General features: G+C 41.6%; 2 protein-coding genes across 3 annotated transcripts in view; both read left to right on the plus strand.

The window, feature by feature from the left end:
• Window positions 1–1,545, plus strand: part of LOC122561846 (uncharacterized protein C18orf25-like) — a 44,126-nt gene extending 42,581 nt beyond the window's left edge. The window contains exon 4 of the transcript XR_006315155.1: window positions 1,506–1,545. The gene's annotated coding sequence lies outside the window, so the exon portion shown is untranslated. The remainder of the gene's footprint in view (window positions 1–1,505) is intronic.
• A 60-nt stretch (window positions 1,546–1,605) lies between these two features.
• rnf165a (ring finger protein 165a) overlaps window positions 1,606–24,298 on the plus strand; it is a 34,381-nt gene continuing 11,688 nt past the window's right edge. Inside the window, exons 1-5 of one of the 2 annotated variants that reach the window (XM_043713935.1) lie at window positions 1,606–1,789; window positions 9,078–9,378; window positions 16,013–16,138; window positions 17,521–17,647; window positions 18,850–18,954. In XM_043713935.1, coding sequence (XP_043569870.1) covers window positions 1,720–1,789; window positions 9,078–9,378; window positions 16,013–16,138; window positions 17,521–17,647; window positions 18,850–18,954 — 729 coding nt within the window. In that variant the 5' untranslated portion in view covers window positions 1,606–1,719. Of the gene's footprint in view, window positions 1,790–2,023; window positions 2,324–9,077; window positions 9,379–16,012; window positions 16,139–17,520; window positions 17,648–18,849; window positions 18,955–24,298 lie in introns of those variants that run through there. The other variant, XM_043714013.1, reaches the window with a different exon arrangement.

A 24,298-nucleotide genomic window follows, 5' to 3' on the forward strand; every position in this document is an offset into this window, starting at 1 on the left:
ATAAAAGCTTGACTGAATGGAGCTAGATCCTCAAGAGCAAGTTGAAATCTTCAGGAATCTTTTTAATTCTTTCACGAAATGTGGGTGTCACTGACAAGACTGCCTTTCTCAGTTGCCCTTGAACTGAATGGCGACATCGTTTCAAAGGGCATTTAAGAATCAAGCACAATGCTGTGGATCTGGTGTCGCATGGTCATCAGACCAGACTGGATGAGAATGGCAGGTTTCATAGGAAATGTAGGAACTTAGAAACAGGAGCAGGCCATTCAGCCCCTGAAGACTGTTCTGCCATTCAAAGAGATTGTGGCTAATCTGTGGCTGAAACACAATACCTGCTTTTGGTCCATATTCCATACTGCTATTGCTCAGACTTAAAACTAACAACTGATCCAGAATCCTCAGCCAATTGTGGAAGGGAGTTTGAAACATCTAACACTCTTTGTGTGTAAAAGTGCTTCCTAACATCTGTCAGTTCAGACCCTATTTCTCAAACTATGCCTCTAGTTTTAGAATCTCCAATCAGTGGAAATAGTTTTTCTTTATCTACCCTGTCTTTTCCTGTTAATATCTTGCAGACTTTGATCAGATCACCCTTTAACCTTCTAAATTCTAGAGAAAACAGACCTAATTAAGAGTCATAGAGTCACAGAGTCATACAACACGGAAACAGACCCTTTGGTCTAGCTTGTCTATTCTGACCAATCTGACCTAGTCCCATTTGCCAGTACTTGGCCCTTATCCCTCTAAGCCCTTCCTATTCATATACCTAACCAGATACCTTTTAAATATTGTAATTGTACTAGCCTCCGCTACTTCCTCTGACAGCTCGATCCATACACACACCACCCGTTGCGTGAAAAAGTTACCAATTTGAATAATCTCTCCTCATAATTTCCAGCATCCGCAGTTCTTTAAGGTTTTAAATAGGAATAGACCATTTGGCCACTCAAGCCTGCTCCATCATTCAATAAGATCATGGTTGTTCTGTTTGTGTCTCAAATTCCACATTCCAATCGACTCCTGATAACCTCTGATTTCTCTGCCTATCATGAATCTATTCACCTGTCTTTAAAAGATTCAATCACCCCGCCTCTGCCATCTCTAAGACAGAGTCACACAACCCTCCAAAGGTTCTCCTCAACATTTTCCTAAAAAAGAAACACTTCGTTTTAAAACACTGTGGGCGGCATGGTGGCACAGTGGTTAGCACTGCTGCCTCACAGCGCCTGAGACCCGGGTTCAATTCCCGCCTCAGGCAACTGACTGTGTGGAGTTTGCACATTCTCCCCATGTCTGCGTGGGTTTCCTCCAGGTGCTCCGGTTTCCTCCCACAGTCCAAAGATGTGCAGGTCAGGTGAATTGGCCATGCTAAATTGCCCGTACTGTTAGGTAAGGGGTAAATGTAGGGGTATGGGTGGGTTGTGCTTCGGCAGGTCGGTGTGGACTTGTTGGGCCGAAGGGCCTGTTTCCACAATGTAATGTAATCTAATCTAATCTACTTCCAGATTCATGAATCCCTACAGCATGGAAAGAGGCCATTCAGCACCAACCCTCCGAAGAGCATCTCACCCAGAGGGTCCAATTCACCCAACCTGCACATTCTTGGACTCATGCAGTCATGGGGAGAACGTAAAAACTCCACACAGAGAGTCATCCAAGACTGGAATTGAACCTGGGTGCCGAGAGCTGTGATAACCACTAAGCCAACCATAAGATGCTATGAAAGCCATTCAGAATCTTATAGTCTCCAATCAAGTCACCCCTCAGTCTTACAAAGTTGCTGACAAAGGTCATTCATTTGAAAGCATATCTGAAAAGAAACTGTATTTTGTCGCCAACCTGTACCATCAACAGTTCTGAAACATGAAATTGCCTGTCATACCCATGCAGCCAAATTCTCTCAAACTCATGTACACATATATATTAATACTGACACATTCGTGCAAACATACTACAGAAGAGAAAGAGTGGGAGACTTGTGTGTATGTGTGTGTGGGGAGGGGAGGGGAGGGGAGTACAGGGAGAGCTACATTGAGGGGGAGGTGGAGGTCATGTACAATAGGGTCAGTTACCCCGATTGGCTGGCTGGAGTGCCACAGGATATAAAGTCTCTGGATAATGAGTGTTCTTGATTGCCCTGCTGTTCTTTGTATGAGAGGCAGCTGCAGGCACAGCTCCACATTTGAATGTATATAGGGGATTGGAGGGCAGCAGCTCCATGGGCCATCTGTCTCAGCGGCCGTCAGCAACAAAGGCTCCAGGATGGTGCTAGTACATGTCGGATATCTTGTTCTTCCAGTTTTTGGATCTGTGAACAACAGAGGTACTACCTTCAGGGGAAAGAAATGATCAAAAATAACCCTTATTCGGCTTTTTTATGTGACAACTGATATTGTTTCCACTTTTGCTAATTATATCGACTACGTTGTGAGTAATATGTAGCCTTGTTAATTCTGCAAGACAGATTAGATTTTCTTTGTGTTTGAATTTATAGAGAAATACTGATTTATACATTTCAGTACATTCTTGGTATTTGTTAATGTAAGCATGCAACCTTGTTTAATACATTAAGATCAGTCTTGTAGGAACTGTGCTTTATTAACCTGCCTCTTCCTTTTCCTCTCAGAAATATAGTATTAGTACAACTCATTTATTTTTCAATAACATAATAGAGTTAATCGCACACTTTTCTGTTAACTCTGATTCATATATATATAGACATTTATATAAACACACACATGTATGTATGTATGTATGTACTGCATATATGAGCCGCTGTGTGAAGTGTGGTATTGTAGGTTTTTGGCTGCCTTTGTGCTCTGCTCTCTATACTGAGAAGTACCTGCTTTCTCCCCATTGTCAAGCACATATTACAGCACACGTTCTGGTTGTTCTCATAGATCAATACGGATCTGATACTATCATCTTTGTTACCCTTTTCCTTTGTTTTTCACTTTTGGCACTTAAGGAAGAAGAATAAATAATTGTTATGATTCCTGTACCGATTAAGACCACTTTATCTGACAATGATTTGTAATTCCACGTCTAACAGGGACCTCTTTAACCTATGATGAAACCATCTTCTCTCTCAATGGCTGAGAGCTTGTGACAATATAATCACTTTTGACTTTTATTTCCTCCCCCTCTCATTTTCTGAAGGAGCTGATGGAAGCTGAGGTTCAATTCCAAAGTCCTCCCCAATGCTGGTGCCCACTAATTGTAAATCTTGTTATTGAGTGCTCTCAGGCTACTGAAATATTCAAAGCCCAGCCTGTCCTTGTTGTCTGTTGAGATTGTATGTATCATTACTGACAGAGATTACTTGATAGTCATGGTGGGTTGTAACCCAGGGTTGACTTTTCCTCACTTCTGGCCAGGAGCACTGAGTCCAATTGCTTTAACTCTGGCCCTGAGGGACATGATGCTGAGATTGAACGAGAGAACTTTCTTAACTGCACAGCTGACACCACATGGGGGATTTACTTTGTGAACAGCCAGGAGGAGCTGCCTTCATTTCACTCTCAGTCTCATCTTTCCATTTCCCTTTGTTCAATGGGATTCCTGTCTTCTGTGATCACCCACACGGGGATGTTCTTTTCACTTTGTTTTGTTTTGGAGGTTTTTGCAATGTTATTCTAGGCAGGTCTTTCATTATCTGAAATGAGGCCCTGTTTGGGGCTGATGGTGGAGATTCTTAATGAGTGAGTGAAATTAAAATACAAATAATGTCTCAATGGCCGCTTGCAGTGCCGTTCCCAACACAGGGAATCTCTGAACAGCAGCCAAGTGAGGTGTTGTGAATATGCTCAGAGACTACCACAGAGCTAACCAGAACCTTTTATTGAATTATGAACAATAATGAGGGGAGATCCCTGCATTACTATCTTACAGTAAGACCTTCTATGTATTACCCACTTTGCAACCCTGGTGTGTGCCTATTGATAGCTACTTTCATTTTACTACTTATAGTGAATACATTCCAATCCAGGTAACCATGCTGGTAAACCTCTTTTGCACCCTCTTCAAAGCCTCCACATACTTCATATAAATTGGTGACCAGAACTGCACACAATACTCCAGATATGGCCTAACTAAGATTTTATTCAGTTGTAACATGAATTGCCAACTTTTATACTCAATGCTCTGACCAATGAAGGCAAGCATGCCATATGCTTTCTTTACCACTTTGTCCATTTTCAGGGATCTATGGACTTGGACCTCAAGGTCCCTTTGTATATCAATGCTCCTAAGGGTCCAGCCATTTACTGTATACTTTCCTCTTAAATTTGAACTTCATGAAAATGCATCACCTCACACTTCTCCAGATCAAACTCCATCTGCCATTCCTCTACCTGACTTTCCAAGCTTTCTATATCCTTTGATAACCTTACTCACTATTTACAACTCCACCAATTTTCATGTCATTTGCAAACTTACAAATCAGACCATCTACATTTTCATCCATTTATATATATTATAAACAGCAAAGGTCCCAGCATTAATCCTTGCAGATCTCCACTGGTCACAGATCCTCCAGTCAAAGAAACACTCCTCCGCAACTAACCTCTGTCTTCTATGACCAAGAAGACTTTTGTATCCAACTAGCTACCTCACCATGGATTCCATGTGACTTGAGCTTCTGGGCTAGCCTATCATGAGGGACCTTGTTGAATATTGTAGTAAAATCTATGCAGATAGTATCCACTGCCCTCGGCTTATCAATTATCTTTGTCACTTCCTCAAAAGTCTCAGTTAAATTTGTGAGATAAGACTTTCCCACATAAAGGAGAAAGTGAGGACTGCAGATGCTGGAGATCAGAGCTGAAAATGTGTTGCTGGAAAAGCGCAGCAGGTCAGGCAGCATCCAAGGAACAGGATAATCGACGTTTCGGGCATAAGCCTGAAGAAGGGCTTATGCCCGAAACGTCAATTCTCCTGTTCCTTGGATGCTGTCTTCCCACATAAAGCCATGCTGATTGTCCCTAACAGGTCTATTCCTTTCCAAATGCTAGTAAATTCTGTTCCTAACAATCTTCTCCAATTATTTCCTTAACACTGATATAAGTCTGATGTGCTGGATTATTCCTGTTGCCCTTCTTGAACAAAGGAACATTCTTTTATGTCCTCACCTGTGGCTAAAGAGAATACAAATATTTTTGGCAAAGCCCAGCAATTCCCACCCTTGCCTCCCTGAGTATTGTGGAATAGATCCCATCAGGCCCTGGGCACGTATCTGCCTTAATGTTTTTCAAGTCAAACAACATCACCTCCTTCTTACTATCGACAGGCCCTAGAATCTCAACATACCCCTCCCTAATCTTACCATAATCCTTACCATTCACTCTAGTGAATACCAATGTGAAGTATTCATTAAGGACTTCATCCACTTCCTCTGCCTCCATAATAAATTCTCTCTTTTGTCTTTGAGTGGACCTACCCTTTTCCTACTTTCTGTGAGCATCATTGACTCTTGTCTTCCTGATGGATAGGCAGTCTATATTTGACTGAGGACCGGTCTCTTAAGTAACCCCATCAATGTTCTTCCCCAAAGTGAGTTGTAGGGAGACTGTCCCCCCCCCCCTCCGGTTTCCATTTGGTTGCTGCCAAACTTCTCTTGGGCTCTTTGCCTGTTTGTTTCTGGTACCTTCCGAGTTCTTATTGGAGAAGCCTTACCCTTCAAATTATGCAATGCCTTTCCAATTCCCACTGCAGCATGGTACCCTAAACAGGATGTCACAATTGCTAACTTCAGTGTGTTGGTAGTGAGACATTCTTTGGTGCCTCTTCTGAAAGAGTAGGTATTGATGGCTACAGTGCCCTCTTCTACCAGTGTCAGTTGGTGTATTGAAATCTCTGCAATTGGATAGCTGTACCAATTCCACAGACTGTTGGTTGCAAAATCTCATTCCCCTCTAATGAGGGGCTTGGTCTATTTTTGCAGCTCCCACTGCCTAGCGAGCTGCAATGATTTTGACTGCAGGAGGTCTGAAAGCACCCTCACAGCACCCCTTACCTCTTCACACAATGTTATCCAGTCTTGGATTAGCTTTTCCTCAAGGATCCATGGTCATAATTGTTTGAGGGTTGGTATAAGCCATTCACAAATGAGTCTTTGCTTTCTTCTGGTTCGCACAGAAAGTCTTCATAACCTCGTCACACATTGCTGAATCCTCGGACACTCTTTGCCCTGTCAATATATCATTATCTGGGTGTAATAAAGAGCAGAAAGTGAGGTCTGCAGATGCTGGAGATCAGAGCTGGAAATGTGTTGCTGGAAAAGCGCAGCAGGTCAGGCAGCATCCAGGGAACAGGAGAATCGACGTTTCGGGCATAAGCCCTTCTTCAGGAATTATTTCAGGAAGGTAATAAAGAGCACACAATTCCAGAGTGTACAAGAACAGAGGAACCTGGTCAGTATATGTCATTGAAGGCAACAGATAGGTTGAAAGTGCATTTAATAAAGTATGCAATATCCTAGGGTGGAATATTAGATTAGATTAGATTAGATTAGATTAGATTAGATTAGATTACAGTGTGGAAACAGGCCCTTCGGCCCAACAAGTCCACACCGACCTGCCGAAGCGCAACCCACCCATACCCCTACATTTACCCCTTACCTAACACTACGGGCAATTTAGCATGGCCAATTCACCTGACCTGCACATCTTTGGACTGTGGGAGGAAACCGGAGCACCCGGAGGAAACCCACGCAGACACGGGGAGAACGTGAAAACTCCACACAGTCAGTCGCCTGAGGCGGGAATTGAACTCGGGTCTCTGGCGCTGTGAGGCAACAGTGCGAACCACTGTGCCACCTTATTGAGGTCTGAATGACATGGGCTATGCCAGAATTGCAGGGAAATTGCATGAGAAGTCTATGGAACCTATCTTGATGTTAGGAACAGCTTGCTGCATCGTATAACTAAGTTCTGGGTGACAAGGCAAGATTCCGAGGCAGTGTTGAGTTGCCTGTTAAGTTGAGGTCATTGGTAGTTAGTGATCTTATTAACTGCAGATCCTGTGCCATTAATGTGCAGTTTTCTGTTGCAGTTTCATGTTGGGAATGATCAGTCTGGAAACCAGAGCAGGAACCTGGCAACTTCAGCTCAGTGTTTGCTCCAAAGAGCCTTCATGGTGGACACCAGACATCAGCCTCTCAGGGCATGCTCCATGGGCACCAGCCACATGCTCCCTGTGTCCATAGACATTGGCACCTGCTATATTCCAGCCTCTAAGAACCCTCATGGCACATCTCTGACCCATGTATATTTGCTACTCACGAATGTTGAAAATTGGCTAGACCTTGCAGAGAGAAATCCTCAACGACATTTGGCAAAACTGACAGGGAAAATAACTTAAGATTCAACCCCTCATCTTTATTAATAGGACCATAGAATACAGAGGTTCTGTTGAAACTTGTATAAAATACCAGTATGACCTGAACTGGAATATTATATCCATGTCTGAGTGACATGCCTTACAAAGAATTTTATACATGGAAAGTGAATGTCACTGGCTTGCTCACAATTATTACCCATCCCTAAAGCTGAATAACTTTTCTAAAGGTCATTAGTAAACTAGAAGGGTTTCTACAATAATCAAACTTTTTAGTGAATTCAAATTTTTACTACCTGCTATGAGAGGGTGGGTTTGAGCCATTTTCTCAATAGCATTAGCCTGGGGCTTTGCAGTACTAACCTAATGACATTACCACTACACCAGTATCTCACCGTGGAGGCATTGGAGAGACTGCAGAATCGAATCAAGAGAATGGATGAGGACTTTCAAAGCAAGACAAATTGGAAAAATTAGGACTGCTTCCCTTAGTGAATTCCACAGTGAATCCCTTGAGCCAGTTTATTCCATTCTCTCATGCCATACCAATCCCTTCTGCTAATCCTGTCCCACTTGCCATTCTACAACTCCCATATATTCAACTCTCCCTGCCTTTTTCATCCCCCATCCCCACTAAACCCTTGTGCTAGCTCTTGCCTTTGCTGGTTTCCTACCCCACCCCACTATAGCATATTATCAAATGATTCTTTGTAATTCTTCCTATTAAAGTTATATAGGTGAAAGCAATGTAGTGATTTTAAAGTTATCATCCTTAGTTTCAAATCCCTCCTTGTCCCTTTGTATCTCTATAATCTCCCCTACCCCACAATCCTCTGAATAATCTGTGCTCTTCGATTGTAAATTTCAAATTTTAATTGCTCTGCCATTGGCATCAGCAGCCTAAGGTGCTAAACTCTCTCTTCTTGTACTTGACTCCTGGTCATTGGTTTAGCTCAGGTGGCTAGATGGTTAGTTTGTGAAGCAGTGAGATGCTAACTTCATGCTTGGGTTCAATCATGTACTGGCCGATGATTCCATGAAGGGCTCTCCTTCTCAACCTCTCCCCTTGCCTGAGGTGTGGTGGCCCTCAGGTTAAATCACCACCAGTTGTCTATCTCTAATGATGAGACCCTATGGTCTGGTTTGACTATGGTGACTTGCCTTAACTCCTACTCTTTCAGCCACTCCTCGAAACTAATGTCTTTGACCAAATTTTGTCGGCAGCTGATATAATTTGTTTTTGGTGGCCCAGTGGCATCCTTCATTTTATAGATAAACATAGGCACCAGATATACACAAATTATTGTTTTGATTGGAGGAAGGAGCACTGAAGTTTCTATGTTGATTTGCTGTCTTTCAATCCTCAGGTGATTTTTGTCCAGAGTTCTGTACTCTACATTCCCATCTCCAGTCCTAAAGTTGTTTGAATACAGTCTTCTGTTCTCTTACTCATGGAAACAGAAACATAATAAATCGCTGGAAGATTGCTTTAACAATAGAGGTTTTCAGGTGGTCACATGGGAAATTGGAATCTGCCATGAGAATTCCAATCCAGACTAGGATAGTCACTAAACCTCCACTTATGATCTTCAATTTCTTCCAGATATTCCCAATCCCCAAACCTGGTGGAAACAATAATTTTAACTATGTATGCCATCTCTCTAATCTCCCACAGATCTTCTAGGCGAATGAGTCAGTCCTGAATTGCAACGCCACAATAATGGTGCTTCTTAATTCTACAGGTGGCCCTTTCCCAAGGTCACAGCAGTCGCACGTCACGTCCTGCAGACACCTTCATCTCCCTCCACAATCTGAGTTCCCTTCATCTCACTCTGTCCAATCTCAGCCAGGTCTGAGCAATCAACTGACTCCATCACACCAGCACACCACGACTGCAGTGCCGGTACACCAGCCTTTGACACCTTTACCAAGCCCACAGTTCCAGGACGTTCCGAGCTTCTTACCTCAGTCATTACACCAGCAATATCTCTTACACCAGCAGCTCCTGGAGGCTCAGCACCGAAGGCTGTTGCCATTCCCCAGGTATGTGAAAGCCATTGATAAGCAATGATATTGAAGTGTTAACACTGTAGTAGGTTCATTTGCAGGATGTTAGCCCTCCCCCAACCAACATGACCCTGTGAGTGTGGTCCAGTAATAAGGTCTACAAAACAGTTCAATTCAGAACTGAACTTACTATGATGGAGGTGTACAGGTTATGTGATTTATGAGGGGGGTGGACAGGGTGAATAGAGAGCAGCTGTTCTCCTTGGTCAAACATCAATAACAAAGGGTTTAGTGGGGATTTAAGGAAAAACGTTTCATCCAGATGGTGTTGGGATCTGGAATGCATGGCCTAGGAGGAGTTGAATCCTTGCAACCTTGAAAAAAATACTTGGATTAGCACTTGAAGTGGGACAATATTCAATGCTATGGGTCTAGTGCGGGAAGGTGGGACATGTTTAATAGTAGAATATTTTTATGGTACAGACTCGATGGGTTGAAGGACCTTTTCTGTACTGTATAACTCTATGAATAACATAGAACACCTACAGTGTGGAAACAGACCATTTGGCCCAACAAGTCCACTCCGACCTATTCCCCTATCCTACTGTGCTGCGTTTCCCCAGGCAACGGCAACTAACCTACACATCACTGAATACTATGAGCAATTTAGCATGCTCAATTCACCTAACCTACACAATTTTGGACTTGGGAGGAAACCAGAGCACCCAAAGGAAACCCACACAGGCACAGGGAGAATATGTAAATTCCACATACACCGTCGCCTGAGACTAGAATTGAACACACGTCCCTGATGCTGTGAGACAGCAGTGCTAACCACTGAGCCACTGTGCTAACCCACTAACTGGAAACAGGCCCTTCGGCCCAACAAGTCCACACCGACCCTCCGAAGAGCAACACACCCAGACCCATTCCCCTACATTTACCCCTTCACCTAACACTACGGGCAATTTAGTATGGCCAATTCACCTATCCTGCACTTTTTTTTTAGACTGTGAGAGGAAACCGGAGCACCCAGAGGAAACCCACGCAGACACAGGGAGAATGTGCAAACTCCACACAGTCAGTCACCTGAGACGGAATTGAACCCGGGTCTCTGGCGCTGTGAGGCAGCAGTGTTAACCACGTGCCACTGTGCCATGTAGCTGTCTCAGCTTGGTCACAGAAAGTGTTAAAAATGTCAAGTCCACTTCTTGAGATAGTGGAGGGCATAATACCATAAAAAAAAAGCAGCCACAATAGGCCATTTGGCCCCTTGAGCCTGCTCTGTCATTCAGCAGGATCTTGGCTGAACCAAAATTCCTCACTTTCACTTTACTGTCCTTTCCTGTAACCCTGGGTTTCCCCAGTGATAGAGAATCTATATGTCTCAGCTTTAAATATACACAAGGACTCTGCCCCCATAACTCTCTGTGACAAGAAGTTCCAAAGACTCATACCCTCTGAGAGAAGAAATTCCTCCTCATCTCCATGTTAAATCAGCACCCCTTTATTCTGAGACTATGCCCTCTTGACTTAGATGTGAGGAGTAACATATTCTCAGCATTTACCCTGTCATGCCCCTTAAAAATCTTAAATGTTTCAATGAGATCACCTTTCATTCTTCCAAATTCAAGTGAGTAGAACCAGTTTAGTTTTTGTTCTTAAGACAACCCTTCATACTGAAGATCATTCTGGTGAACTTTCTCTGAACTACCTCCAATGAAATGATTTCGTAAGGGGGCCAAAACTGGTCACAGTGCTCCAGGTGTGGTCTCACTAACACCTTGTACAGTTGCAGTAAGATTTCCATATTCATATACACTTATACATCGAAGTGAAGGCAGTTTTAGTATAGAAGGGCAAACTGTGTCAGCGTAGGCTTGTAGAGCCAAAGGGCCTGTGTTTTTCTCTGTTCTTTGTTCTTCTTTGTATTCCAAACCCCTTGAAATAAGAGCCCACATTCCATTAGCCTTCCTGATTACCTGCTGTAATTGTGTGCTAGCTTTCTGTGTTTTGTGCACAAGCTCCCCCAAGTCCTTTTGCATTGTAGGTTTCTGCAGTTTTCTCAATTTAAATAATGTTCTGTTCTGTAAAGTGAACAACATTGTACTTTCCCACATTTTACTCACCAACTTTTGCCCAGTTACTTAATCCATCAATGTCTCTCTTTAAACTGTTTGTTGTCTGCAAAAATGGACACAGTACATTCACGTCCTTCCTGTAAGTCATTGTATATATTGTAAACAGTTGCAGTCCCAACATTAATTCCTGTGGAACCTCACTGGTCACAGGTTGCCATTATAGCACCTCCAATACCATGGACTCTTATCTAGTGACTTAATCTTTTATGAGGTATCTTGTTGAATGCCTCTGGAAGTCCAAATTCAATAAATCTACCGGTTCCCCTCCACCCACTCTGGTTATGACTTTCTCAAAAAACTCTCATAAGTTAGTTACACATGATTTTCCTTTCCTAAAGCTATGCTGACTCTGCTTGTCTAGATTATGTTTTTCAAAATGTGCTGTTATTAACTCCTTCATAATTGACTACAATGTTTTTCCAGTGTTGGATATTAGGTTAATCAATCTACTTTTTCCTTCCCTCCTTTTTGACTGGGAGTATTATGTTAGCAGGTTTTCAATCCCCTGGTATTTCACCAAAATCCAAGGTTTTCCAAAAATTACAATCAATGCATCCTCTGTCTCTGTCACTCCCTCTTTCGGGACCCTAGGATGCAAACCATCAGGCCAGGTATCTGCCTTTACCTCCAGCAGTTTCTCTAATATTACTTCTTTTGTGATGGTGTTAGTAATCAATTCCTCCCCATATTTTTTAGTATCAATGGGATGTTTGAATTATCTGTTTAACTTCTCTGCTATTTCCTTTTTCCCCAAAAACATCTCCCCAGATTCATTTTCTAAGCATCTATGTTCACTTTGGCATGTCTCTTCCTTTTTATATATTTAAAGAAGCTTTTATTGTCAGTTTTTATATTCCTCACTACTTTGCCCTGATAGTTTATTTTCGTTTTAGTCCTCCTTTGCTGGATTCTGAATTTATCCCAGTCTTTGGGACTATCACTGACTTTCACCTCCTTTTTGCTTTTTGTGTCAATTTAATACTCTCCTTAACTTCCTTGGTTAGCCATTTCTCTCTTACAATCTTTCCTCCTTACTGGAATGTGTTTTTTTACTGAGAGCCATGAATTCCCTCCTTAAAATGTCTACCACTACTTGCTTCCTTTCTTTGCTGCTAATCTATCAGTCCAGTTCACTTTAGCCAGTTCTATCCTCATTTCTTGTCATTCCATTTATTTAAGTAAAATAAACTGTTTCCAATTGAAGTTTCTCACTCTTGAACTCAGTATTGAAGTCTAGCATATTATTGATCATTATTTCCTAGTGGATCTTTTACTCAAAGCTCATTTATTAAATCTACCTCATTACCCATTACCAGATCCAGGACAGTGTCTTTCCTGGTTGGCTCCATGATACAGTGCTCAAGGAAACGATCCCTAATGCATTCTGTAAATTCATTGTTGCAGTTACCCGTTCCGAACTGATTATCCCAATCAACATTAAGAATAAAACCACCCATAATTACTGCTCTATTCTTTTTACACGCTGCTATTATTTGTTGATGTATAGCCTTTCCCACAGTATGGCTGTTGTTTGGTGGTCTGTACACTACTCCTACCAATGTCTTCTTTCCCTTGCTGATTTTTACCTCCCCACTTCATCTGATCTAGATCATCTCTCACAACTGTCCTCATTTCATTTTTTATTCTCAGTGCTACCCCACCATCTTTTCTATCCCTTCTGTCACTCTGAAAGGTCAGATATTCTTCAAAGTTAAGCCCCCCACTTTTGATCTTCTTGTAACCTTGTCTTTGTAATGACTATGAGATCACATTCATTTACACCAATTTATGCTGACAGTTTGTTGACCTTATTTTGAATGCTTTGTGCATTAGGGTAAAATATCTTTAAGTTTATTCTATTATTGAGCTTGACTGCACTTTTACAGCACCTCTGGAAAAAGTTAGGCTCATTTTCAATGTTTTTGTTATTCAAGATGGGAGGATTAAACAATAAATGAGTTTGAGATAGAAGCTATTAATCGGGGAACCATAGCACAGAATTTTTTGTAATTGGTACTTAATTCAGAGAAGCCACCAAGATATGGAAAATGATGAAAGATTCTTGCACAATGCAAGGAAAACTACTCATCTGAGGCTGATTAGTGATGTGCAATAAATGGTATGAAATGGCTTGAAAAACAGAAAGAGAATGTTATTTAAATGGCGGTATATTGGGAAATATGGATGTGTAAAGGGATCTGGGTGTCCTTGTACCGGTCAGTGATTAATCGGGGAACCATGGCACAGAATTTTTTGTAATTGGTACTTAATCGAGAGAAGCCACCAAGATATGGAAAATGATGAAAGATTCTTGCACAATGCAAGGAAAACTACTCGTCTGAGGCCGATTAGTGATGTGCAATAAATGGTATGAAATGGCTTGAAAAACAGAAAGAGAATGTTACTTAAATGGCGGTATATTGGGAAATATGGATGTGTAAAGGGATCTGGGTGTCCTTGTACCGGTCAGTGAAAGTAGGCTAGCAGGTGCAGCAAATAATTAGGAAGGCAAATGGTACGGTCTTCAATGCAAGAGGATTTAAGTTCAGAAATAGGGATACCTACTGCAAATATGCAAACCATACCGGGAGTATTATGTCCAGTTTTGGTGTCCTTGCCTAAGAAAAGCTATACAGAGGAACCTCAATTATTCGGCATTCTGTTATCCGACTATCAGATTGTCTGGCAAGATTGCAATGTCCCGATGCTCGGCTAAACTATGTTATCTGGCATTCGATTATCCGGAATTCAATTAACCGAACGAAATACTCCCCACCCATGTCCTTCAGATAATCGAGGTTCCTCTGTATTTTCCATAGAGGGAATGCAGCAGAGGTTCACAAGGCAGATACTAGAATTGTCATATGAGAAAGATCGGTTCAAATGGGCCTGTATTCACTAGAGTTTAGAAGAATGAGAGGGGATCTGTTTGAAACGTATCAAATTCTAATGGGGCTGGACAGACTGGGTGTAGGGAGGATGTTTTCCCTGATTGGGAAGTTTGGAACAAGGGGTCATCGTGTCAGGAAACAGTCTCAGGATACAGGTTAGACTCTTTAGAACTGAGATGGGGAAACATTTCTTCATAGGAGGGCGGTCAACCTGTGGAATTTTAAAAAAGGTTAAACATAAAACTATGTGATGACTTTTGAAATGTTTAAGCTTCAAGTTATACAATGGAATTCAATTTTAAATTATGTTGAAAGATACCAGAAATGGTAAGCTTAGCAAACTGACTGCTTTTTCATTTATTTATTCCTGAGACGTGGGCATTTATTGGCCATCCCTTATTGCCCCTCAAATGTGTAATTTTAGTCCATTAAAATATAATGATAGGCAGAGCAATTTTAGAGGAACAAATTTAGTCTTCCATAGTGCAATTTTAAAATTTTTGATTTTATAAAGCATTGATAGAAACACTGCACTCATTCAATCTTCAGACATAGTAGTCACAGCCCATTGAATAATTGTTTCATTAATGTTTTCCTGTCGATTATTTGATGAATGTAATGCCTGCTAAGTCAGGCATATAGTGTGAGAAAATGAAACACTTCAACATTGTACATCCTTCCATTCAGTGTCAGACTCAGAATTCCTAGATCATAATCACAGATAGAATGCAGAATAAATTCTCTGAACTACACGCTCTCGATAAATCTTCAATCATAGTTTCCAAGAACCACACTTAGCTCCCAACTGACATTATATTGAGGAAACATAGAAAATAGGAACAGGAATAGTCCATTTGACCCATCAACCCCATTCTGCTATTCAGTATGATCATGATTAATCCTCTATCTCAATGCCATACTCATGTTCTCTCCCCATACTCTTTGATAATTTTAGTCTCTAGAATTCTATCTATTTCTTTCTTAAATGTATTTAGTGTCTTGGCCTCTACAGCCCTCTGCGGTAGAGAATTCCACAGGTTCACCACCTTTTGAGAGAAGAAATTTCACCTTATCTCAATCTTAAATGTCCTACTGCCTAATCTAAAAGTGTGACCCCTTGTTGCAGACCCACTCCAGGCCAGGGAAAATATTATCTCTGCATCCGATCTGTCCAGCCTGTTAGAAGTTTACACGTCAATGAGATTTCCTCTCACCGTTCTAAGTTCCTGTAAATAATGCCCCAGACACCTCAATCTCTCTTCATTGAATAAACCTGTCATCTCAAGGGACAGTCTATTGGCTAGCATAAGTATTGGCGAGTGTTGAATTCTAGTGTTGAACCCAGCTGTGTTAATTAGAATCTAGGTTAAAACTGCTCAAATACTTTTCAGGCACACTAGTTTTAGAGAAAAGAAGTTTGGGTTTTCATCTAACCAAAGTCCCAGAGATAAAAGATTAGGTTTTCTAAATGTCTCATGCCACCCAATTCCTTGCAGGTACATTAATTTTTTTTAAATATGATTCATTTTTGACTAGACGTCAATGGGTCAAACTCATGAAAATGGAGTTAGATTTTCCTGACTGGTTTTTGCCTACCCTCGATGTCACTTCCTCTAGTGTCGTTGTGTTACTTTGTAGACGGACACAGGAAAGAGCTCCTCCTTATCCCCACCGTCTCCGAACAGGTTTTGACTTCAGCAACCATCTCCATCCTGCTTCAGCATTGGGAACACAGCCCAGGTACCTGACTGAAGGCACTGACTGGTAAGTCCCAGGCATGTTTCACACGCCTTATTGATTTGTTGTTGTGAAGACTAGACTGGTAGACCTTGTGGTAGTCTGTTCTTTGATTCAAGATAATACTTTGTAAAGACTGATAAATGGAACTTGCACCACTCTTGCACAAATGCTAACTTTTTGATGTCCACAGTTCTGCCTTTGGTTGAGTCAAACTGCAAAACCGTGGATTAATGCTTCATTTAAAATATTGTCATAAAAACATACAAGTCCAGTCAGCATTCTGATATTATTGGACAGTACAATTTCCAGTCACACATTAAAGTCAGTTAGTTATTAAAGTATTCTTCATAGAAAGTTAACATTGAAGGGCAACAATAGATGCACATTATACGGCTGACACCTTAAAATCAAATTAAAATAGTTACAAAATGAAGAATTGAAAAACTCAATGCAAGGTTGGAGTAATTGGACATTAGGAGCTCAGAATTACATAGTGGTTGGAATGAGATATGTAAATATGGCCCAGTGTCAAACATTTTCTCCTTCATTGTGTTTTTCTGTCTTGGTTGGTATGAGCTAGCTATGTATTTTTCAGTATTGGTCGATGTGTTTGCCATAAACAGGGAATAATTCATTTTGAGGGGTAGGAGCTACTTTTATATTTAGATATTTGAATGCTATGTCTGGATGGGATTTCTATATTTGTACAGAAATGTCCTTTGTGGGAGTCTGTCCTCCATATTGGTATAAAGTGGGCAAGATTTTTGCTGAAGGAAAGATAATATAGAGAGATAACCTTGTACTGGAGCTGTCAAGGTGAATGAGATGAATTGAAAGTATTGAAAGGTGGACACAGACAGACATGAAAATAGGAGCAGAAGTAGGCCATTTGGTCCTTTGATCCCATTCCATCATTCAGTGTGATCATGGCTGATCATCCAACTCAGTATTCTTTCTCCCCATACACTTTGATTCCTTTAGCCCTAGGAACTATATCAATTCTTTCATGAAAACATTCAATGTTCTGGCTACAAGTGCTGTGGCAGAGACTTCCACAGGCTCACCACTTGCTGGGTGAAGGAATTTCCCTCATCTCAGTCCTAAATGGCCTAATACATAGACTGTGACCTGATAGTTCTCACAATACTTTGAAGTGGTGAAGTTGACTGAATTTGATCTTAGTTTGCATTTTGCCTTTTTATTTTGGGTCAATGTGCTCATGCCAGCATTCTATACCCAATCATTGTTTATCTCCTACATGGTTTAGTGTAGGTGGTGTATTCACAATGGGTATGATGATTTCCTAGCCATTAGTTAGTTTCAGAGTTGACAAAATCTGAGAAAACACAATATTTGCATCTCTGCAGTTATCATTTTCTCTTGATGCCTATTTGTTATTTTTTAAGGGATATCAGTGTAGAGGCTGGTTTGCCCCATACTCAGTACCAGCCCCTCCCAGTACATCGTTTACACCATTACCTAGCAACACCCAGGATACATCATTTCTCTCGAAGTATGTCTTCAGCATCTGTGGTAAGGACTACTTTGCTCTATTTTGGTTTATGCTCAATCTTGGCTACTCTTCCATTATTGCTGTTATTGTAGATACTTTCTCATCAACCTCTTCAGAAATTGTATTAAATACCTCTGGAGCAGGTGGGACTTTGAACCCAGGCTTCCTGGCCCAGAGATGGGGGCAATACCACTGTACCACAAGGCTTATTGCATGCTTGGTGAGGAGAAATGTCAATAGGTGCATGCCCTTTACATCATGGCAACATATTTCAATAATGCAGTGCCACATGGCTTATTATGGAGCTGCAAGCAAAAACTAAACATGGATTTACGTTCCAACAATGCCCTGCCAATTTATGCAGCTCCCTGATGCCTTAATGAGTTGGTGGAACCAGTTTGTAACAACTCTACAGACCCACGATCACAGTTATGGTTTCCATTCCAAGTTAGTAGATGGTCTTGGGTTTGGTGGCACTGGTTACCCACAGATGAAATGCTGACAGTGGTGTATTGAACATGTTGCATGATGAGGAAAATCCAGGCTAATGTTCTGGGGTCGTGGGTTCAAATACCATATAGTTAATTCAATTCATAAAACCTAGAGCTGACAGCTAACCTCAGTAATGGTGACCACAAAATTACCATTGATTGTTGGAAAAATCTGCTGCCTTTATCCAGTTCAGCTTACATATGACTCTTGACCCATAGCAAAGTGACTGACACTTAATCGTGCTCTGATATGGCGTAGCATGCCAATAGGCAATAAATGCTCACTTGCCAGTGATGCCTATTTCCCATGAAAAAGGAATAAAGAAAAATAATCTTTCGTTGGAAATCCTCAGTTGGAGAGAAGAGATGAATCGGGTTTCTTGTAGCTATTTTGGACTTTGCTAGAAATGTGCGTATGTTAGTTTGAGGACAGGATTGAATTCAGCTGCAATACCTAACCACCTCTGCTTTTGGTTGAAATATTACTGTTTGGACTCACAGCTAAAGAGTGCTGAGCTACAGAATCATACACCTTCCAAACAGTTACCACTTGGTGGAGAGAGGAGTGTGGGTGAAATTTGACAAATCAAATAAAGTTCTCTAGCCACCTTCGGAGCAGAGAATAGCTACCTCACTTCAGATCACAAATTAATAGCGGGACCGTTCTGGTCTCTAAAGCTCAGTAGGTGGTTATTCATTCATCCTTAACAATAAAAGTCTGTGTTTTTCAGATTATTCCTGACTTGAGGAATTACTCTTATCCGCAACTTCATCTATTGGCTCTGCAAGGGTTAAATGGGAGTCGGCAGAGTCCTGCTGTTAGGGAAAGTTATGAGGTGCGTCATATTATGTTCAAAGATACTCAGAGAGTTTGCTTATTTGTTGTCTTTGAATTTTTACTTGGGTTTGCAGAAGATTTTCTTTCTTGGTATGCATACTTTACCTTTAAAAAACTTCACCTTTAAGGAGTATGCAGTATGTACAGGTCGTTCTGCACATTTTGTTATGCAATTGACGAATTGGAGATACTGTTTCTAAAGCATGAATTTTGAAAACATGTGACACGATTATATCACAAACACTTTAAGCGCTGTTTCTAAAACGTGACTTTTCTATAATGGAGGGTTGCACAAGAATTTCACAAATAGAAATCAGTTATGTTTGCTTTATAACTTTATTATGTGTTCTACTGTTTTAAACAATCTAACACTTGAAACATTGTTGAGTGATTGATTATTAAATCATTATTTTTTAAAAAAACAAGCAATTTATGAGGGCATCCCAACTGTTAGAACTTGGTCAAAGTTCCATGGTAGCCTTTGCTACACTGGGAGAAAGTGAGGTCTGCAGATGCTGGAGATCAGAGCTGAAAATGTGTTGCTGGAAAAGCGCAGCAGGTCAGGCAGCATCCAAGGAAGAGGATGAAGAAGGGCTCATGCCTGAAACGTCGATTCTCCTGCTCCTTGAGATGCTGCCTGACCTGCTGCACTTTGCTACACTGGACCTTCCAACCTAAAAGGTTTGACCAATGTCCACAGAAATAGGAAGACATGGTGAAATCAATGAAGGTAAAACCTCCAGCATGTAGAACATAGAACATAGAAAAATACAGCGCTGTACAGGCCCTTTGGCCCTCGATGTTGCGCCGGTCCAAGCCCACCTAACCTACACTAGCCCACTATCCTCCATATGCCTATCCAATGCCTGTTAAATGCCCATAAAGAGGGAGAGTCCACCACTGCTACTGGCAGGGCATTCCATGAACTCACGACTCGCTGAGTAAAGAATCTACCCCTAACATCTGTCCTGTACCTACCACCCCTTAATTTAAAGCTATGCCCCCTCGTAATAGCTGACTCCATACATGTAATGGTTCACCAATTCCACATACACAATCGATAGTGTTGGATGGCAAATATGATAATTCTGCCTGGATACTGCTGAATCAGCAATTGCCAGAGCTTTCTGCAATGCCCTGATCTAGCACTGTCACAATCCATGGAATCAGTCAGACATTAGACAACAGATCAAGCTCAGAAATGTCATGTATCATTTTTGATTCATGACTTAATATCAAAGTATCTACAGTGTTTTGATGTAATAGGCAGTTTCAAGGAAGCTGCAACATAGTATTTAAGGAAAAATGCAAACCTGTCCACTGACTCACCATGTAAATGGAGGGTTTAGATTAGAGTGGTGCTGGCAAAAGCCCTCTATTCCTGATGAAGGGCTTTTGCCCGAAACATCGATTTTCCTGCTCCTCGGATGCTGCCTGACCTGCTGTGCTTTTCCAGCACCACTCTAATCTAAACTCTGGTTTCCAGCATCTGTTGTTCTCACTTTTGCCCATATAAATGCAGGGTCCCCTTCAAAGCTAATTTGAGGATTGAGTTAGATATGAACAAGATGGATTCATTGAAAGAGTACAGCAGTACGCAGACTGGTGTAGCTCAATAACATACATCATAAAGAAGGATGGATCTCTAAAAGTATGCATCAATTCCTGACGCCTAATCACAGCTTTGAAATGGCACCCTTACAAAATACCCATTTTGGAAGAAGTTAAATCTGAGATTTGCAGGTGCAAAGTGCCTCCTGAAGTTCGATGCTAAGCATGGTGACTGGTCAAAACATCTTGTACAGAAGTCCCAAGAGCTCGCGACATTTAGTAGCCCATTTAGACGACACCTTTTATTGATTCCCCTTTAGGCTGTGTGTTCTTTAAAGGTCACAAGGGCCTCATTACATCATTATACCGGAATGCATCTGTATTGCCAGTGACGTTGCTGGGATGTGAAGAATAAAGCAAGAACAAGATCATAATCTGCATGCAGGGAAGGATTGGAGTTCAACATTCAGAGCACATCAACATGTAACAGATCAACTTCATTTATTCCAGGGTCGGCATATGTCCTCATCCAAGGGAAATAGAGAAGACCAAGCAACTGAAATAGCAGATGGAAGAGTAAAATAAAGCAAAAAGCTGTGGATCCGAAACACAACCAGAAATTACTGGTGAAACTCAGTGGCTGTGGCAGCATCTGTGGGAAGTAAGCAGAGTTAACATTTTGAGTCTGGTGATGAAGAGTCACTGGACTCGAAATGTTAACTCTGCTTACTTCCCACAGATGCTGCCAGAGGCACTGAGTTTCACCAGCAATTTCTGTTTTAGTACCAAGTGCAAAACCTTCAGCCTTAAAAGAAAACAGAAAGAACAAATTGTTTCAGAGGAAAGAGGAATCCCAGATGTAAAACTAAAATATTCAAAATGAGCTAGAGGCTTCAAATGAATAAAATAGTAAATACCAAGAAAATCTGAACTACTAGAAATAACTTGAGGAACAAAATCAGTCAATGGTTAATCTAGAATAAATCCGCATCAAGAGAAACACACTCTCGAACATCTGCAGACAATGAGAAAAAGCTTGATAGCACAAATAACAATAACAAACAATAAACCTAATGACTGTGGAAATAAACAACATTTCCAAAGTTACCATCATGGGATCTGGGTGTGTGAACAGATTATCCATATGTTATACAGACTCATAGGCTCACTTGTTATTGTAAATAGTTAAACATGTGTTTGAAAGGAAGGTGTTATTGTCTTTGAGAGATTTTACCTTTAAGGAGTCCACATGTCCACAGTCGCTGTTGTGACTGTCTGCCAGTTAGTCATAGTGTCATAGAGATGTACAGCACGTAAACAGACCCTTCGATCCAACTCACCCATGCTGATCAGATATCCTAACCTAATCTAGTCCCACCTTCCAGCACCCGGCCCATATCCCTCCAAGCCCTTTCTATTCATATACTCATCCAGAAGCCTTTTAAATGTTGCAATTGTACCAGCCTCCACCACTTCCTCTGGCAGCTCATTCCATACACGTACCATCCTCTGCGTGAAAAAGTTGTCCCTTAGATCTCTTTTATATCTTTCCCCTCTCCCCTAAAGCTATGCCCCCTAGTTCTGGACTCCCCCCACCCCAGGGAAAAGACTTTGTCTATTTATCCTATCCATGCCCCTCAGGATTTTGTAAACCCCTCAGCCTCCGATTCTCCAGGGAAAACAGCCCCTGCCTATTCAACCTCTCCCTCTTGCTCAAATCCCCAATCCTGGCAACATCCAACATCGTTCCGATAGGAAGGAGACCAGAATTGCACGCAATATTCCAAAAGTGGCCTAACCAATGTCCTGTACAGCCATAACATGACCTCCCAACCCCTATACTCAATGCTCTGACCAACAAAGGAAAGCATACCAAATGCCACCTTCACTATGAGGTTACAAGATGTTCTTACAGAAATCAGTTGGTTTGCTACAATGTCTGTTTTCTAGTCTGCACTATATCTGAACTTAGAGGGCTCAATGCAGAATGTGGAAATGTTTTACCTTGCATACAAACACATTAAAAGGAAATAAAAATGGTGTTATATTCATGTCCAGTTTCCAGCTGAATGTGAGTTCATTGTAATCTCAGTTCTAAATATTTCACTGTTATCGACAGCCATGGAAATATACAGCACTGAATATGGTAGCACACCCCAAGAAAAGAAATTCATGGAATGTCTAGACCCCACTAGGGAACAGGTAATTCTGGATTTGGTGACGAGACAGACTTGATTAGGAAGCTTAAGGTGAAGGAACTCTTCTAGGGCAGTGACCATAATATATTAGAATTCACCCTGCAGCTTGAGAGGGGGCAGCTTGAATAAGATGTGATGACATTAGAATTGATTAAAGACATGAGGAAGGAGCTGGCCAGAGTTGATTGGAAGGGGAGCCTGGTAGGGAAGATGGTGGAGCAGAAGGCAGGAATTTATGGGAGTAATTTGGGAGGCACAGCAGAAATTCATCCCAAGAAAGAAGAAACGTACATGGTGGCACAGTGATTAGCACTGCTGCCACACAGCGCCAGAGACCCGAGTTCAATTTCCGCCACAGGCAACTGTCTGTGTGGAGTTTGCACATTCTCCACTTGTCTGCATGGGTTTCCTCCGGGTGCTCCGGTTTCCTCCCACAGTCCAAAAAAAAATGTGCAGGTTAGGTGAATTGGCCATGCTAAATTGTAAGTAGTGTTAGGTGAAGGGGTAAATGTAGGGAAATGGGTCTGGGTGTGGACTTGTTGGGCCGAAAGGCCTGTTTCCACACTGTAAGTAATCTAATCTAAAAAAAAGGGAGAATGAGGCAACAATGGCTGACAAGGGAAGTCAAGGGACGGCATAAAAGCAAAAGAGAAAGCAAAAATGTGATGAGGATTAGTGGGAAACCAGAGGATTAGGAGCCTGTAAAAACCAGCAGAAGACAATTAAAAAAGCGAAAAGTTGGTGAAAATGAAATATGAGAGTAAACTAGCTAGTAACGTAGGAGAAAACTACTAGAGGTTTTTTTTAGAAATTTAAAAGGTAAAAGAGAAAAGAGTGGACATTGGTCTGCTGGAAAATGAGGCTGTAGAAGTAACAATGGCACAGGAACTGAATAGGTACTTTGAATCAATTTCACAGTGGAAGACACCAGCAGCACACCAGAACTTCAACAAGGTCAGGGGCAGAAGTGAGTGTCGTGGCCATCACTAAGGAGAAGGTGCTGGGGAAGCTGAAAAGTCTGAAAGTGAATAAGTCACCCAGACCGGATGAAGTACACCCTAGAATATGAAGGGGATAGCTGAGGAGATTGAGAGGCATTGGTAGTGATCTTTCAGGGTCCTAGAGGACTGGAATGTCACTGGCTAATGTAAAATTCCTGTTCAAGAAGTGAGTGAGGCAGAATACTTGGAATTATAGGCTGGTTAATCTGATCTCAATAACTGGTAAGATTTTAGGGTCACAAAATGTGGCTCTGTAAAAGCACAGCAGGTCAGGCAGCATCCAAGGAGCAGAAGAGTTGACGTTTCGGGCATAAGCCCTTCATTAGGAATGTAGGAGCTCCCAAGGGGGCTGAGAGATAAATGGGAGTGGGGGTATGGCTAGTGGGAAGGTAGCTAGGAAGATAATAGGTGGATGAAGGTGGGGGTTGATGTGATCGGTCAGAGAGGAGGGTGGAGTAGATAAGTGGGAAGGAAGATGGACAGGTAAGACAGTTCAAGAGGGTGGTGTTGAGATGGAGGGTTGGATCTGGGTAAGGTGAGGGGAGGGGAAATGAGGAAACTGGTGAAATCAACATTGATTCCGTGTGGCTGA

Source organism: Chiloscyllium plagiosum, chromosome 1, assembly GCF_004010195.1.
Source record: "Chiloscyllium plagiosum isolate BGI_BamShark_2017 chromosome 1, ASM401019v2, whole genome shotgun sequence".
Taxonomy (NCBI): domain Eukaryota; kingdom Metazoa; phylum Chordata; class Chondrichthyes; order Orectolobiformes; family Hemiscylliidae; genus Chiloscyllium; species Chiloscyllium plagiosum.